Genomic DNA, 18146 nt, shown 5'->3' with positions numbered 1-18146 from the left:
TTGAATTTCCATGCTAAAACAATGAAAAACTTTACAAATAATAATTATTCATCGTTGGTGGGAAATTCATTTTAGTTCAAAGTTCATCATACTGCCTCGTTCTCCCTCAACAGGTCAGATCATCAATATCATAGCAGGACAGTGTTTGCCGTCCTGCACATATAATGCGCATTTTTGGTCAACGACAAATATTTTACAGTGCGAAACCTATAATATATATATATATATATATATATATATATATATATATATATATATATATATATATATATATATATATATATATATGTGTGTGTGTGTGTGTGTGTGTGTGTGTGTGTGTGTGTGTGTGTGTGTGTGTGTGTGTGTGTGTGTGTGTGTGTGTGTGATGTTACATTATTATACAAGACCAAAACACAAAAAAGTTCAATATGTCAAAGTTCAACATTATGTATTTTTTAATGATCAATCTGTCCTGCTACAAAATAAAGTGAAATGTAACTAAACCAACAGCTACCATAACCACCACAATCAGCACTGCTATCAGTAACACCACCCGCAAAATAGTTTTCATCACTCCTTTTTAGTCTGCAGTTTGTATTATCCATTCATTTTACACCCCTGATATAGATTGGTGGATGAAATATATGAGCATGGCTTACCTCAGTGTCCGTATCATGTTCTTTTCTTATTCATTTTTTAACGAATTGTGTGGTAAACTTGACTTGAATGTGAGCTTTTTCTCAGTAATCGAAAATATTAAAACCGGAAATCCTTGAAGGTAGAAAAACCTTTCATCGATTTTTCAACATCGATTGGTCGGGCTCGAATCTCGATCGTGTAGCAACTACTCATGTCTAAGTTGTTTACAATCTCGTTGATTAAACATGGCCGTCTTCAAACTCACTCATGACTGTTAGAGCAAACGAATCCTTCATTTCTTAAGTTTTGCGAGTCTTAACTTCAGAACCAGGTTACTGTGCACCCACCGAGTCCACTCTCTTCTCTTTTGCCTGTAGTTTGAAGAGTATATCTAATTCCCGAGAGTCTTTAGTAGCTGTGGCTAGCTGCCGAGCTAACTTCTTCATAGGCAACAATGACAGCGACTTCTGCGGGCAGCAGCAGCTGCCTCACGGCTAAAGGACTGGATATAAGTCTGGCGGCTCTGCAGCGACAGGACCCTTACATCAATAACATCGTGGATGTGGCCAGCCAAGTCGCCCTGTATACTTACAACAACAGGGCGAATGAGTGGGTGAGCATGAAGTTTGGTTGAAGCTCGTATATGCTAAGTTAGCCTAGCTTAGCTTAGTAAAGTCTGCTCGGCGCGCTCAAATCAGAAAGCAAAGCTTAATTATATTAGAAATATAATTATTAAATTGTATGTTTACATGTTATTTAATATATTCTATGTTTAGATCACGTACATTTTGTTGATTTTGTTGTTATAAGTACAATTGAGTTGAATAAAATCTGTTATTATTGTATTTTGCATTATTGTATTCATTTTGCACATACAGTTTGATCTTCCTTGATTTAGTTTTTCTATTATCATCCTTACTACGATTTGCACTATTCCTTGTTCTTTATTTGCACTTTTCATCACTTTTTGCACCCCCTGTGTGTTCTTCGAGCATCTTGCACCTGTACATTTATCCACTGCGAAATTAATAAAGCCTATTCCATTCTATTATTAAAAACATATTTTGTTGAGATCAAGTCAACTGGGCACTCCCTATGTTTTGCTATTCTCATGTATACTGCAGTTTTGGGAGACCCAGGCTAGATCTACAGAAGCTGCAATGCAAAGTGAATGCACACATTTCATTCATTTCTCTGCTTTTCAGGAGAAGACAGAAGTTGAAGGCACACTTTTCATCTACACCAGGTATTGGTATTATTTCATAAGTTTTATGCATTTGTACCTGTTATCTGAAGTGTGAGTATGCACATTTAGCAGTCCAGTGAATTTGTTTGACATTAGAGACCTCTTGAGTGTTACCTCCAGTGTTAACTCCCGTGCACAGAGTAATTGCATTTACTAAGTTATTTTGTGGTTATTTTAAAGAATTCAATCATTTTTGACTCAATTTCTGAGACTTTTACTGAGGTAAGTATCAAGAATAGTTTTATTGAAGTAATAGAACAAAGCCCATTTTCTGCCTAAAGTTGGTACAGAACGGCATGATATTATTGCACTCGGTGTTGTTTGTAGTTTGTTTCATTTTTATAAATTTTCCACTTTGAATTTCAGGCTGGCTTCTCCCAGACATGGTTTCACCATTATGAACAGACTGAGCATGGAAAATCTGACAGAGCCCATCACCAAAGACCTCGATTTCCAGCTCCAGGACCCCTTCCTGCTTTACCGCAACGCACGATGTAAGCAGGAAGACACACTGAAAGATACATGTCTCTTGCATTAAATTAGTTTTGTTCTCAACACCAGTCAAGCAGTGTGGCTGCTATACTCTGTTAGTTCATAATGTCTTACTATGATTGTTATTGACGTGGTCCTAACTATACTATGCTGAAAGCTTCTTTGCAGAACTGCATTAATCGATCAGCCTTTTGAAATGTTCTTTAGTTTTAGATCAACTCGGATAAAGGTAAGGCATAAGATATTGTTTTTGCTTTCTTTCTTTATGTATCTTATATGCATTTGAGCACAGTTAAAGATTGCTTGCCAGTCATTGTGAATCAGCTGAAGGTTCATTGAACATCAAGAACTGAAAACCTCTGTATCCAGAAAAACAGTGAAGATGACTATAACATGAATGAGGTAAATAGAAAGGATGCCTGAGGACATCAGCAGGGCTTGAAAATCTTTCCAAAAAAAGGTTTGATTTACAGAACAATTCTGTTTTTTATTCATCATCATTTTCCTGCGTATTGGCCGCACACCACAGAACAATGGTGTCAAACAGCAGGTGATTCATATTCTGATAGAAGACTTCAAAATGTGTTCATTTCATACATTTGTCGACAGATCCTTCTGTCATTAAAAGCTAAGTGAAAAAAAAAAAATCAACGGACATGTACAGTATGACCAGTGGTTCCATAAAAGGATCTTAGCTGAGGTATCCCAGTGAGTTTTATCAGCGTATCTCCTCCTGAGACCTACATGCGGCTCTTAGACACACAAGCACATTGCTGACTAGGGCTGTTTGACAAGAGCCTGACAGCACTACAAACCCAGCCAGCACAGATTAGATACAGCAGTCACTGATTACCTACACACACACATACACACACTCTCTGCAGTTGGTGACACACACCTCCCTCTCACTGTGCCTCGGCCTCACTCAGCCTCAGTTAAAGGCAGGTGGAATGCAGTGTTTAGATACCAGTGGATTCCTTCCACCTGCTTTGATCCCCGAACTGTATCACTGTATTTCATGTGTCTTACTGACACACAGCATCTACTGAACACCTTGAAGGTCAGTGAAGTCGTGTGTGTAGCAGTGTGTAGTGGTGAGATATTTGCTCCTTTAGCTTTTAGGTGAGGTGGGGGTGGGTGGTGGGGTGTCAGAATATAGATGAACTGTGACGGCACTAGCCTGCACTCAGTGCTTCAGAGATTTAATGTACATATCAAATGAAAAGCTCTCTTGATTTTGGTGGGAAGGGATGGAATTCAAAAGTAGTTATTACTACTTATCACAGCACAGGAAAAGAAAGAAAATCAGATTATGGGTACTGTGAGTCATGGAGTGGGTGGACACATTGCTAACGAATGGTCTAACCTCATTGTGTTTTTTGGCAATCAGTAACAAAACAACTTAGGAAAGATACTTGGATGTTGGAACAGATTTCTATCTTAACTGCTTCCAGGTTTTTTGGCCCTTCTAAAGACATTTTAGCATCATATGTTTAACAAAGTCCTTAAATTCATCCTCTGTTTGCTACCCTTGCAGTACCTGTGTGCTGAATCTTTCTGAATCTTTAGACAATAAACTGCACAATAGCACATATGTGTAAATAATTGCCAGAAAACTGCCCTGACATCTCGGCAACCTGAAAATGTCCCTCTCTGGAAGGCAGTCGATCGGTAGTGCTGCCAGTCCTGGAGCCCGGTGACCTCTGTGTGCAGGGGTCGTGGAATCTTATCATTAGACAAACATGTAGCTCTCAGTGCTGCTGTAACTTCCTGGAATGGCAGTTGGCACAAGTGGCACCCCAGGCTAAAAATATACTTTAAAGATATACCGCAGAATGGAGAAAGCTTGAGCCTGAAAAAAAGATGCTTTTTATCTGGCCGATTCTCTAATTCAGGCAGAAAGAATTTTAACATGTTTTTCTATCAGCATTGCCAGTTATTGACAAAAAAAAAGTGCTTCAGCTACCAGGAACGCCTTAATGTTTTAGGTTGTTGCTGGAAAAAAGTGATTTACTGAAATGTTGTAGAGCCAGTGGGAAAAAAAAAAATTCAATCATATTTCTAGCTTGATTACAGTAGACTCCTGTTGTCACAGCGTATTTATTCAGATAGCGTAACTAAAAATGAGTTTTTTAAGACATAGTGCTTGAATAAAGGTGCTATGGTTCAACAGTTAATCCATTTAAAATGTATTGAGTAGTATTTGTTCACACTTGTGTAACCTGAAACTTTTGAACGTGGTTTCAGTGCTGTTGTTTATTTCACCAGATCTTTTTCTACTTGCAGTATCAACCAACTTCTTATTATTCTTATTATCTAATTATCCTTACTTTAGACGAGACACCACTGTGGTCATCTCGTCTGTCAATCTGAATTTAATTCTCACACTTAGTTATGTTCTAAAGCTGTCACTTATTATAAAACTGTTACTTATTATAAACCTGACACATTGTAAAACTGTCACACATTTAAAAATAAACATTGAAAAGCTCACAATTTAAAACAGTCAAACAGGGCTGGGCGATGTGGGAGAAAAGGATAGATTGTTCAGGTCGGTTAGTCGAGCTCGCCGGCTTTGGAGCAATTCATTGGTGCTCGGGCATTGCTGGGAGGGCCCCGATCTCGGCTTCCGGGGTGTTTTAAGGGAGATTGGAGCCCCGTGCGTCCGGAACAAGCGGTCACTCAGCTGCTGAGGTCCACGGCTGCAGCAGTACAAACATCAACATGTGTTGCAACTCACTGCTGCTCTGCTGTTTGTTAATTTGACATGATTGTTTCGGCGTGGCGCATTTCTCATTATCGTTGGCTATCTGTTTTGTCAAAGCATGGACAAATGCAGTCTGTCAACCGTAATTCATATATCTATCAAGGAAAAGTTATTTCGCATTATGTAGCTTGATCGTTTGATCGCCCAGCCCTGCTTGGCACATATTCTGTTCTCCATTCACCCTGAGTATTATAGTCTTATGTTTGTGAATAGTTTCAGCGGTCTTACCTCCCGGTCGGACATACGTGTATCCCAGATCTGTCTCTGACACCAGCGATCCTTTGAACCTGACCTCAGGTTCTTCTTCCAGCCTCTCGTGTTTAGGCCTCCTTTGAAACAGGCGTCTCAACATCTTAATGTCTCTCCACAATTGGCTGTCCAGAATCGGTCTGAATCGGCTCCAGGAGCTCTTAATGTGACCGACTGTCCAGTGCCGATGAGGCTGATGGAACAGTGTAAATGTCCCAGATAACAGAAGATCGGTTTCAAGGCACTGCAGGTGGGCCGCAAGAGGATGGAGTAAAGCAGTACTCTCTTCTCAAATTAGAGTTTCACTTGCTATATATCTAAATATTTACTTTTCCTCCAGTGAACACACATTCCTGCAAACAGAGGCAGTGATTTCCTTTCGTATAGCAGCAATTCCCAGCATGACTATGCTTTACAGTAAGAGTACTGACAAAGTGACAAGTCTCCAGTAGACTAAATACATGCCAAAAATAATATCAGTGCTGTTTTTCATCACTGCTACTATGAGTTCTCTTCAAAAACTGGATCATCCAGTGTAATTATAACACTATTAATCTATCTTGGACATCCAAACTGCTTAGAAATGTGCTTTCATATTTAGTTTAGCTAGCCAGGCGCACTCTAAATAGTAATATTTGACTTGACCCAGTTACCGTATGGTTATCAATCAATTGCTTTCATCACAGATGTCTTCAAATATCTTTAGTCCAAAGTTTGACCACGACAAGAACAGATGGCTGATGTGATGGTGACAACTTGAAAAAGTCAAAAGGAAAAAATGATCAGTTCCGCGTTCAAATCCCACGAATGTCCCATATTTGTTCGGTGGTCATTGGTCACTGCTCGGTGGTCACAGAAGGTCTGAAAGGAGCACGCGGCTTCAGTTGTCAATCAGTTGCTGGGTTCACTGCGTTGATGTTGGTTCCACTGTGCTTTGTTGAGACTGCGATGAAAAGCCGGTGTTCGGGGTTTCAGTGCCTCCACTCCTCTGGGATGCAGTCTTGACTTTAGGTTAACATCCTACTGAAGTCTTCTTCCCACATCGCTGTTCACTGGCATTCCTACTCACGTTAATTTGATTCCTTCTTTTGAGCAAACTCTTCAAATACAGTCCCTCCCGGCCTCCAGTCTCCAGACTGCAGCTCCCTCTTCTCTCTCTCTTGCTAACGTTCAGTCTGAGTTCGTCCTCGTGGCACAGTGCCTCCAGTTGTAGACTTCCTCCCGCCCTCTTTGCCACTCTCGCTCTCTCTCCTCTGTCTTGTTGAAGCACAGATTTCTTACAGGCCAGGAGCCAGGACAGCTGTATTGATTGCTCCAGGAGTTGTGGTAATCTCAGCTGAAAACAGTCTTTTATTTTGTCATGTTCCTGTCCCTTCTTCTTCTTTTCTTCCCCGATCTGTGTGGCCGATTCTGGGACGGAGCAGCGGACCGTCAAAGTGGTTGTCTTGTGTTGTAAACGTCACTTGTGATCGTCCAATTTACAATCTCTCACTTCAGCTCGACGTCTCTCATTCATTTTAACCTGACAGCTGAAGACTTGAGAACTTTATTGTCACTTTTTTTTTGATGCAATTGATGAAGCCTTTCTCTCACAGATCTCACTTGTTTCCATCCGTCCCTTCTCATTTCCCTCAATTTTCCAGCTGTCTGCCTTCGACCAGGCGTGTCTCTCTGTCTCTGTCAAGCAGTCTCATCCCCAGCCGGCACTAAGTGGCTCTGACTCCACCAGCCAGTCTCCCACTGCTGTTACTTATTTGGTACTGGGGCTGATTTTTTCCCAGGCTCAACTGAACTCTGTGCGAGTGTGTGTGTGTGTGTGTGTGTGTGTGTGTCCCTGCCTTTCCCGCTCCGTCTGTTCCGCTTATCCACACTGACCTCTGTGGCCTGCCCAACCTCGTCTGCAGCCAAGTGTGTGTGTGTGCGTGTGTGGGAATGTGTGTCGTCTTTAACAGGGCCGTGTGGTAAACGCTACCCACCACAGCGTATATAGACCTCATTCTCTTCCCCGCTTCACTTTATCATCCTGCCTCTGTGCTCCATTCATTAAATTTCTCTTCCATCTTCCTCCTCATATCTTCTTCAACACTTCTAATTCTGTCTTGGGATTTTCTTATCTGTTTTCAAGTTCCACTCTGAAAGTAATTGTGTTGACATGTCAGTCGATGTCCTACCGGCTTGATTAGGCTCCACTATCTTGGAATCCAAATGAATATTGAGTGCGCGCCGCTGAGTTCCACAAAGTTTTAAAAGTCCGGCTTTGACTGAATTCATCTTGTTCATTTGTCCTTTTCTTGATCTCACACAGAAACTTAAATCTGTCTCAAGTTAAGCTATCAGTGTCCCCGATTTCAAATGGAAAATTCCTCTTGGTGATAAAACTTGAAATCAGAATCAGATGTGTTTCACACGAATGCCATTTTTATGTTCTATTTGTTGTCTGGTGAGCGTATATCTACACCCCAGCTGCCTGGATGGTGATTGTTATAATAATTATTCTCTTTCTATATTTCTTTGGCAATCTGGTCACTTTACCAAAGTAATATCAGTTTGATATGTTGTCGTCTGAGTTGTCCGAGTTTTTAATTTCTTTTCTTCACCGACAAAAAAGTGATTGAAGGTCAGACCAAGATGTCTCTCTGAAATAAGCTCAGTTAAATTCAGTAATTTATGACTGTACAGGGTTATAAGTTCACTGTATATAAAAGACATTCACGAATAAAGGATCTGGTCTGTTTCCTTACTGACTTGAATTGAAGAATTATGCAGAAAGCATTAATTTTCACTGTGTGATTACAAATCCATTGCACCCTCCTCAAATGTGCGGGGATCTTTTTCCTCCCGCGTTGACAATGTTTACCGAGTTCAGGGGACCCCTGGGGCCCATGTTTCACCGCCTAATGGCACCGCTGGCTTCTGTTCCCATTGGTTTGGCTGGGAAATGACTCATTTTAAACCCGAGGTTTGGACCCAGCACGGCTAATAATAAACCGTTTACATATCTGTCCGGCCTGCACTCGTGTCGTAGCAGCAGAATTATGCTCCGCCATGTCTGTGCGTTCATTCAATTGTGAGGGCTTTGCAGGTCAGTGAGCCAATTTTGTCGTCTGCTGACCCAGAAAATACGAAGACGTAAATGAGCAGTATCATTATTTCAACAGGCTAACTTGATTTAGGTTTTTTTTTTTTTTTTTTCCTTACTGCAAACCACATTTTGCTGGATTTCTTTTTATGTTATGTGCTCAGAAGGTAATTTTTCAGTCTGTGCCTGTCAAAGCCTCTCTCTCTCTCTCTCCCCCCTTTCTGCAGTGGTTATCCACGGCATTTGGTTTTATGATAAGGAGGACTGTCAGCGCATCGCCCAGAGGATGAAGATGTAAGTAATTATGTAATCGCAGGGTAATATATACATCGGCAACAGAACCCACAGCTTGAAAAAGCAGATTTGGCTGCGAAACGATAGTCTCGCCAAAGTTTGACAGCAGACTACGTGGCGTTATTAATGACTGCACTCAGGGCCAAGATTTTCAGATTTCAGCCAACAAATGGCAGTAGCTTGTTTGGATGAACTTTGCTCCAGTTGTGACAAACTCAATTTTATTTAGTTTGGTCGAAACACTCCGTCGGTGAAGCTCGGACATAAATACTGATGGAGTTCTTTGCGCAGTCTGACCCAGCAGGAGCAGGCCTTGGCTCAGTCCCAGGGTGGCTGGCTGTCTCCAGGAGGAGGAGGAGGAGGAGGAGGTATTGGAGGATTATTAGGAGGAGGAGGAGGAGGAGGAGGAGGAACTGAAGCAAAGGGGGTGGACATTATCCAGATGTTAACCAAAGCACGCACGGAGTACGACAAGGTATGAGCACAACAGTGATTCAGCCAGATTTTGGACAAGTAATAAAGCATCATGGGATGAAAAGGTTTCATGGAGAAATGGAATAATATGATCTCAACGCTTCAGAATTTCTCATCTGTAGAAATCACAATAATTTAAGGGCTTATACTTTCATTTCTTCACGTGCCCTGTCTGCTCGTCCCTCTCAGGAGAAGTCTACCTCAGAGCCGAAGGAGATTGGCGGCAGCAGCGTTCTTTGTGGAAATCCCAACCTGATCAAACCGATACCTGTTAAACCCAACGCTCAGGTAAAACCTCTGGTCTTCTTACAATCTACTGCTTACAGCAGACACAGGCTCGTTTTATCCTTATTTGAACCTCATATAGTTGCACAGATTTCAAGCTAGATCTGCCATAAAAGGCTTTCCAAGAGGTGGAAGCAACAGTACAGCCAACATGATACGATATCTCAGAATGAAACATGCAGCAGAGCGCAGGGAGTTTCACACCGACCCTTATTCAGGTCGACCTCGTTGAGTTTTTGGTTTGGGTGTCAGCTGTGCCAGACTGAAAAGCAAAACTGAACTGCACACTAAACCAAGAACAAGGTCACCTCATTTTCTATGTATGAAAAGGTCATTTTACTGTAAAATGTATCAAAATCATTATATTCCTACTCACTATGTGTGGATAGGTGTTTGTACCTTTATCAAGCTGTAGTTACGCATTTCAGTCTAAGAGTTCCTGTACAAAGCTTTACTGATTCCTGTACACGCTTGGTAATTTTTCTTTTTCTCTCCTCCAGGACAACGATGGTGCTGAACCCAAGTCTCTGTCTTTGGCTGCTCTGTTTGGCTCCCAGCCTCAGCCTTACGCCTCTCCTAAATCGGCCCCCCCCTCCGGCTGCAGCCGCTCCTCCGATGGGCTCTTCTCCAGGGAAAGCCACCCGCCCGCCCGTCGCCCGCACGCTCACCTACGATGACTCCCTCAACTCTGGCAGAGGCGTGACCTCCAACGGGGGGAACCCTGCCCCTGCTGGGATCTCAGATGGAGGCACGAGGGCCTCGGCGGGGGAGGATTGCGGGAAGGCTGCATCGGGCCTGCTGCTGAGTCCCAGCGCCGCTCAGCCGCAGCCCAACGCGCCGCAGCACTGCCCGGCCATCGCCAAGCTCATGCAGGGACAGAGGGCCGTTGGAGGGGTGCTGCAGACCCTGTCCGAGTCCCCCGAGAACCGGCTGTGCGACAACGGCGCGCCGCTGGAGCATCACCACCACCATCTTTACCACCTCCACCACCAGCAGCAGCTGCAGCAGCACCACCACGCCCACCACCACCACCAGCTTCATCCGGACCCCATAAAGAGACTCTTCCAAAGCCAGCCCGCTCCCCCTCCCCCTCCCAACGCCTCCTTCTGCCCCCCTGCTCCCTCGTTTTGCCCCAGCCTGCCTCACGTGCAGCAGCAGAACCCTCACCTGCCTTCCCAGCCTGTGATGAATAATCCCGTGTCATGTTCCCACCTTCAACCTCAAAGCCAGCCGCTGTTTTTGAGTCTCTCCAAGTCTCAGGCTGAATCGCAGCAGAGCAGCCAGACGGCTCCGGCTGCACGGGCAGCAGGTGGGACGCCGTTCATACCGTCAATATTCACAAAGTGAAAGAACAGTCATGGAGCATATCTCCATGACTTTATTTATGATTTAAAAAAAAAAAGATGAGACATTAGATTTATTTTGTATAACACTAGTAATGAATGAATGAGTAGTAGCAACATGTGTTAATTTTTTTTTTTTATGCCTTTCCTTTCCAGGTTTGTTGCCAGCTCAGGTGACCAGTGATCAAGCCATTCAACCTCCACTAGGTAGTCTGTCTTTTTCTTTTTTAATCAAATAACTGACTCCGTCAGAGCAGCACAGTGTTGTTGAGCTCACCTGCTTCTAAGCAAGAATATGCATGGTTCATCTCTGGGGGAGTTTTTGGTTTGGGGTTTGTTCTCAGTGTCTGCACACATGTCGGGTTTTTTTTTTTATGAGTCTTCTGGTTTCCTCCCACATGTCAGTGTGAACATCCCCATTCAAGCCCACTTAACTAGACGACTGCTTTCAAACTAACTCTGCCGCGATCCAGTTAAAGTTTGTGTTTTGAACTTACAGATTTTTTAACAGATCAAACAACACATTACAAGATTCACCAACAGTGTTGGCCAAGTTAGTTTCTCATAAAACTGAATATATGATTAATGAAATAAATGGACACTTTAACAGAATAAATTACAAACAGGAAACGCTACATTAATCAGAATGATGGTTCCAGCATGGTTCCTTCTTTCTAGATGATGTCATTTAATAAATTCCTGATCTCTTTTCAGGCTTGTCTTCTCATATGCAAGGTGTGGTGTCTCCTCACGAGCTCCTCCAAAAGCTCCAGTTGGTTCAGCAAGAGCAGAGCCTGGCCTCTCAAGAGCCGCCTCGATTCTGCCCGGGTTTGGCCCCTCGATTCCTGGGCCCCTCCCAAAATCCAGGCGCAGCCCCAGCCCCGAACGCGGCCACGGCGGGCCAGAAAGCTGCGCTGCAGTTCCAGGTAAAGGTCAGCGTGTTGAGGTTGCTGACGTTGGTTTAAAATTGTGGTTACTGGTCATCAGATAAAAATGAATGAGCAGTAATAACATTTCCTGTCTGCAGGTCACCTCCCCCGAGAGGATACCGGCCACTGTGGCCCCCACCATGCTTCTCTCTCCAAGCGTGTTCGCTCAGACAAAGCCAGGCGGCGGGATGCCAGCAGCGGCTCAGGACAATTGTCCCGCTGCCCCGAGCTCGCTGAGACCCCCGTCGCAGGATGAAACCAGGGTCCTGTCCAGAAGCCAGCTCCAAGCCACACTGGTGCATCTGATCCAGGTAGAAATCCAGTCAGACACGAGGAACCGTCAGTCCGCCGCTCTGTTGCGTTTGTGCCGTCCGCTAACGGCGCACCGTGGGGAACGCCTGGCAGCACCTGTTTGTCTGAAGGTGCCTGTTTGTGTCTTTCAGACTGACAGCTCATTCCTGGACTCCATCTACGAAGCCTACGTCAGCCGCTTCGTTAGCAGCTCCGGCAGCAAGTACTGATGACTTCTCACACCCTCTGTCTGTCCACGGGCTGTTTTTCTTCTCCCAATATGGATTTACCACTTTCTCATCCGGATCACACACACACACACATGCAAATTATATCTCCCCTTTCCTGAACAGTCTACTCTTCACTTCAAGCCAAGTCTCTTGATGCAACAAAAAGCACTTTCAATAAATGATAACGTGTTTTAACCATATCAGAGAAACACACTCACTCTGAAGGCTACAAAAGGAACAACTGTACGGCTTCACCTCTTTGTTTTCCAGGTCTGCTCTTACTTAACAGCAAAGTGTAGCAATGTTTCTTTAATTTAATTAAACTTCCACACTCCATTTCAGTCGCCGAGCAACAGTCAGCCTCATGGCCTTCATTAAGTTCAATTTTGGATGTAGGGAAAGTGAGTCCAGCTCAGAGTAGCACATCAAGATGGTGTTTTTAGCACAGAACCAGCGAGAGCTCTAAGCCTTAACAAGGGAAACATCAATTCAACTCGACGAAACAACGGTGGGAGACTGTCAACCTGCACTACCTCACAGAGAGCTCGTTCAGAGACGCGTCTGTGTTTTTATCCAGCGGCGTGACAACAGTTGCACAGTTTTTAAAGTTAAGTACGCTCAGAGTTAGTTTCTTCTGTTCATTAAAGGGGGATTCTAGCACACTGAAATGTCGTTAATGGTGTTTTCGTCACTGTTGTCTAAATTTCTCACAAAGCCTAGACATATCTAGTAGTTGCTTTTGGATCTCAGGCCTGTTTGAAGCTGAAGTTGAAGTAGGAAGTTGTTCAAATACTGTTAAAATATATGCACTATATAAGAAGTAATTTCTCACTTGGGATCATTCAGCTCCTCACTCATTTCTGGTGGGAACAGTTCATTTTGTCAGCGTCGCGGTTTGCAGTTCGTGTTTTAACTCGCGTGCTGAAGTCACTGTAGCTAGTCTGTACAGCTGAATCAAAAACAAGAGTATGTTTTTGTGAAGAAGAAGAAAAAGAACATATTATGCACTTCATATTTTTGTACTCCGAAGGAAAAAAATAACCAGCATGTAAGAAAAAAGAGAAACTACAGCTAAAATATACCTATTTTCACTACCTGACAACATATCAGCAGTTAATTCTCATTTGCAGTTTTTATAATTAGAATTTAAAAGACGATGTTCGTTGTTTTTCCTGTAAATGGTGAAGCTAATATGACAAACTGATAGAAATGTTTCTACAGATGTTTTGTTTTTATCTGTATTGTTACATAAACTGGAATATATTTTAATTGGCTACTAAATGTTGTAAAACTGCCTCCGTGTTTGTGTGTGTGTGTGTGTGTGAGTTTTTATTGCCGAGCAGCGCTGTGATTATTAATATTCAGGAAGGTCTCACCGAAGTTGAGCTCATTATTGCTTTATTGTCACTACACTGCGTTCGTTTGCCGCGATCGATAGCGTAACATGATGTCCACAATGATTAATCAGCTGTTTACACAGCAGGTAGAGCTGAGATTGTGTGGTTAGTTTGCTCAATAGCCCTTAAGGCGGCGTATTAGTATGCAGTGCGTGTTTATCACGGTTAACTAAACACACAGATCAAGCTGTTGAGACAAGGCTGCTGACCGGAGGCGATTGCAGCTCAACAGCAAAACTTAATCGTAAACTAAAAACGAACAACAAGAGGTAAGTTAATTTATTACTTCCAAAATTATTTCTGTGACTTGCATAAGAAAAACTTTTTTTTTTGTAGTTTTTTTTTTTCTTTTGTGCCAGTAAAAAACACAAATTTGCTGTTAGAGACCTTATATACAGCTTTTTGAACTGTTGGAGAAAACCTGAGTATCTGATACACAAGAAAAACTTGAAGAATCAAAACAGGAATTCCCCCAAGTCTGTGTGGTGAGGAACTGTAGTTACTTTGGTCAATGCTATAGTATAAATACTATAGATAGATTTAAAAAAAAATGATGTAAGACCATTATTTTTTATAGCAATTTGTGCAGAAAAGTGCCAAAAAAGTAGAGAATAAATGTCTCTAGTTTAAATATTTGTAAAAATGTTCCACTTCCCCCTCACTTGCTGCCAGTCGTCGTGTTGATTTTTTGTTTTGACTGAAAAATATCCAGATTAACATTAGATAATAAAAGATTTAGACATGAAATCCACTTTATTTAGTCTCCCAGGTGTATCTCTTCTCTCGCCTCCATTGTTTCTGATTGTTTACGTCTCTGTTTCATATCAGTCCATTAGAACCAGTGTGTGTGTCATCGAAGCTGCTAATGGCCCGGGAGCAGCTGGGAGCCCAAACATGAAGGAAACGCTGAATAATCCGAGGGCAAACAGCCTGCTGCTGCTGCTGCTTGCTTTTTATTTTGATTGTTTCTCAGTTTGTTTGTTTTTTGTACCACTGGGGGAAGTTTGGCAGCCTCTCCTCCTCCTCCTCTCTCTCTTCCTTCCGGCTTTCTCTCTCCAGCCAGCGCTGTTATATCACCCTCTGTTATTACTAATAACCACAGATTCACTTATTTAAAGCGGCTCAGGAATATTTCCCAGACACACCGACTTGGCTCCATGTTTTTAGAGGAGGAATTATTTAAAATATGTATGTTCCAGTGCCGAATCAAGGGTTTTACAGAAATATAATGATGTTAATAATAGATGAGTTATATTTCTACAGGAGCAAAACGCACACGCACACACACACGCACACACACACACACACACACACACACACACACACACACACACACACACACACACACACACACTTACTTTTCATCTTAGATTAGGAGGTTCCAGACCACTGAGTAAGCTGATGATGCTGAAACTAAAGGCTGACTGTTAGCCCTGTCTTAGACTAATCAATGGTGTGTGTGTGTGTGTGTGTCCCAAGAGGAGGGGTCTGTAGTTTTGCACAGTGACTCCAAACCACCCCTGATAGACTGTACTCTCAGCTGGAGAACGCAAAGTTATCCGTCAGTTTTACTTATATATAGATCAAAATCACTTTTTCCATATTGTAATTTTCAGGAAAAACTCGGAGGTCTTTCTTTTTCTTTCTTGTCTGACTGTGGAAAGGTCAAAATAAGGAGACCATCACTAAATTGTGCCAGAACTCCAGGTGAGTGACTCATCCTGTTCAATGTTTTCTGCCAAAAAAGTACTTAGTTCTACTAATTTATTATGTATTTTCATTCTTTTTCAGTTTTCATGCATGTAAAATTATTAGTGATTTTTGCGGTAATCCCAAAAAGTTTTTAGTTTTATTGTATTTTATATATATTTAAATTCATTTTATAAATAAAATTTAAAATTTGTGGGCTTTGGGTTTTGTTTGGGTTTTTATTTTTTTTTTTTATTTACACTTTGATGGAATGCGACCTGTCCAGTGTGTGGTTAAAGTGAACAAACTGCTTTCAATAAAAAATAAAACAAAGTGAGAAACGGAAGATACTGGGAAGCTGTAGATCATGTGATTTTTTTATTTTTTTTATTTTATTGAAGCAATGTAGTTTTATCTGATACATTTAACTATGATGCATCTAAATAGTTAGTTTTTTTGTCCTCACATAGTGTATTTCTATATCATATCATTTAATCAAAGAAAAAAAACAAAAGTCAGCAGTGCTCACCTGAACTGACCACAGATTTGCATTTAAATGAGATTTTATTTTGACCAGTACTTTGCATTCAGATTTGATTTAGTATAAAACTCCTTTCTTCTGTAAATATGAATCAAGACTTTTGCCATGTAAGAGGAGGAGGGTGTGGACTGAAGCCTTCATCCCACTATCAGTGATCTGGGTCAGTGGGGGAGGAGTCCCACAGCTGTTATACACTGCTGGTGTGTGTTTGTACATGCATGTACATATGTAGCATGTGTGTGTTTGCCTGCTTGCTTTCAGTCGGCGTGCTCGTGCGTGCGCCGGTCTGAGCCGTTTCATACTAATCTGATCCCTTTCTGCGTCCGCTGTCGCATTACTGCTACATGTCCATTGACAGATTGTTTTATTGCATTTTCATTTCTGAAACAATGTGAGCAGATGTTTCACTCTGAGTGTGTGTGCGTACGCTCAGCTACCTGTCTGTGTGAGGACCAGTCAGTGTTTTTGACCATAGAAGTGAGGACATGAAGGGAAAGTGGGGATTTTTTTTTTTTTTAACATCCATTTCTACTACTGCTTTATCCAACTCTGAGCCAAACATAAACAAGGAAAATCCTGGATATTTTCAGAAAATTTTAAGTCACCAATGAATCTAAAATTCATGTTTTTAAAAATATGAAGACGTGATCTGATAGTTCGTCCATTAAACAATATACACAGTCACCAAGAGACAAATAAAAAGGCCTGATTATTCTCTTCAGAGCCCTGACTGTTCCTGCACATCCATAATGTGTGATTTATGTAGTAAATGAGTTGAATAAATGTGCAGTTACCTGAAAAAACGGGTTTTACACGAATGAATAAGAACAGTGAAGTGATGTAGACGGAATGTGATAATGTGTTTGATTTCACAGAAACATTTCCAAATGATGTCTCAGACTTTTATTTCATCAAAGCACCAATCTTTTTCTTTTCGTGATCTTTCGATCTTTTTGATATTTTTGTTATTGATTGTTCAGAATGAACAGAGGGATCAATCCCCAGGTATCAGTCTGTTTTCCTGTCTGGAGGTGTGATTGTGTGCGAGTCCACTAGGTGTCTCTTTGTGTTGTTACTCGACTCTCTGCCACCACAGGGATGATCTTCCCACCATGCACAGCTCTTCTCTCTTTCACTCTGCTCTGAGTCTTCTCCTCATTTGCTCCCTTTTTTTTTTTTTTTGTTTTTTTGCCATTTTCTCCCCTCTTCTGACACTTTTCTGTGACAGCTTTAAACTCATGCACTGTTTCACACAAGACATGATCAGAAAATACACAGAATTTAGTAGATTTTGGAGGGAAACAGATGAATTAAGATATCAATTAAATAGAATACTGAGAGGAAAAACAGGGGGCAAAGGGAAAAGTCAGCAGGTCAAAGAGCATCAGAGAGAAGATGAAGGCAAGAGAGGGTTCGAGAAATTGTGTTAATGTGTGTGTGAGAGAGAGAGTGAGAGAGAAAGGGAGGGATGGAGGGAGGAGGGGTTTAATCCTGCCTGGATTATGGTATAAACTGGTGCCAGAGAGGAGGAAGAGATACTTCGAGAGAGAGAGAGAGAGAGGGAGTCCCTCTGTCCATCCCTCCACTCAGTGGTGTTCTCCTCCCGGCGCTTCATGGCTTCCCTCCTGGACCTGTGCGCTCGCCGCAGGATTTCTTTGTGGGATTAACGTCCGTTCCTCTCGTGTGCGAGTGAAGACTGAACTTTAGCGGGACGTCCCGGGAAGTCTTCCCTCTCGGCATGGAGGAGGGCTGCGGATGATGGGAGGAAGTGAGACGGGATTAAGATTCCTGGAGAGGGAGGCGTAGGAATATGGCCGGACTCCGTCGTCACCCCTCGCGCACAGAAGTGACCTTTGACACCAGAGACAAAAGCTTCCTGGAGTTTTTGGCATGCCGGAATCGGCAGCTCAGCTGACATCCAACCATCAGTCAGACTGTTTTGATTCTGAACTTTGCTCTCGGAGCCTGACGCCACAGTGAACCTTTGACAGCATGACTCAGTGAGTACCGTACCCCCGCCGCGCCGCCGCGTCCGGAAAGATCCCATTAAATCCTCTCTCGCTTGTTTTCAAGGAGCATCAGATAGGATTGCTTCAATATTGGGTCAGTCCAGGAAGGAAGCTCTTAAATCTTTCCACTGGAGGACTGTAACTTCTCAGTCTCACTCTGAGGTCACGTCCAACCTTAATCCTGTGACTGTTTTTAGGAATCAAATCTTT

At 42.4% G+C, this 18146-nt stretch overlaps 2 protein-coding genes across 2 annotated transcripts in view; both read left to right on the top strand.

Annotated features, from left to right (window-relative positions):
• The first annotated feature begins 868 nt into the window (after positions 1-868).
• On the top strand, positions 869-13595 carry dcp1b (decapping mRNA 1B). Its single transcript, XM_030113600.1, is given in 12 exon segments — positions 869-1234; positions 1827-1867; positions 2234-2361; positions 8682-8748; positions 9040-9223; positions 9412-9510; positions 10008-10091; positions 10093-10816; positions 11007-11057; positions 11565-11776; positions 11878-12090; positions 12223-13595. Coding segments are annotated over 12 exon segments (2040 nt in total). The 5' UTR covers positions 869-1075; the 3' UTR covers positions 12301-13595.
• The window catches only part of cacna2d4a (calcium channel, voltage-dependent, alpha 2/delta subunit 4a), an 81256-nt gene continuing 68121 nt past the window's right edge, over positions 5012-18146 (top strand). The window contains exons 1-3 of the mRNA XM_030113597.1: positions 5012-5022; positions 11108-11111; positions 17905-17927. The gene's annotated coding sequence lies outside the window, so the exon portion shown is untranslated. The remainder of the gene's footprint in view (positions 5023-11107; positions 11112-17904; positions 17928-18146) is intronic.

The sequence above is a fragment of the Salarias fasciatus genome, chromosome 17, assembly GCF_902148845.1.
Source record: "Salarias fasciatus chromosome 17, fSalaFa1.1, whole genome shotgun sequence".
Classification (NCBI taxonomy): domain Eukaryota; kingdom Metazoa; phylum Chordata; class Actinopteri; order Blenniiformes; family Blenniidae; genus Salarias; species Salarias fasciatus.
Note: the sequence above shows the minus strand (reverse complement) of the source record. Positions and strands in the feature narration are given on the sequence as shown.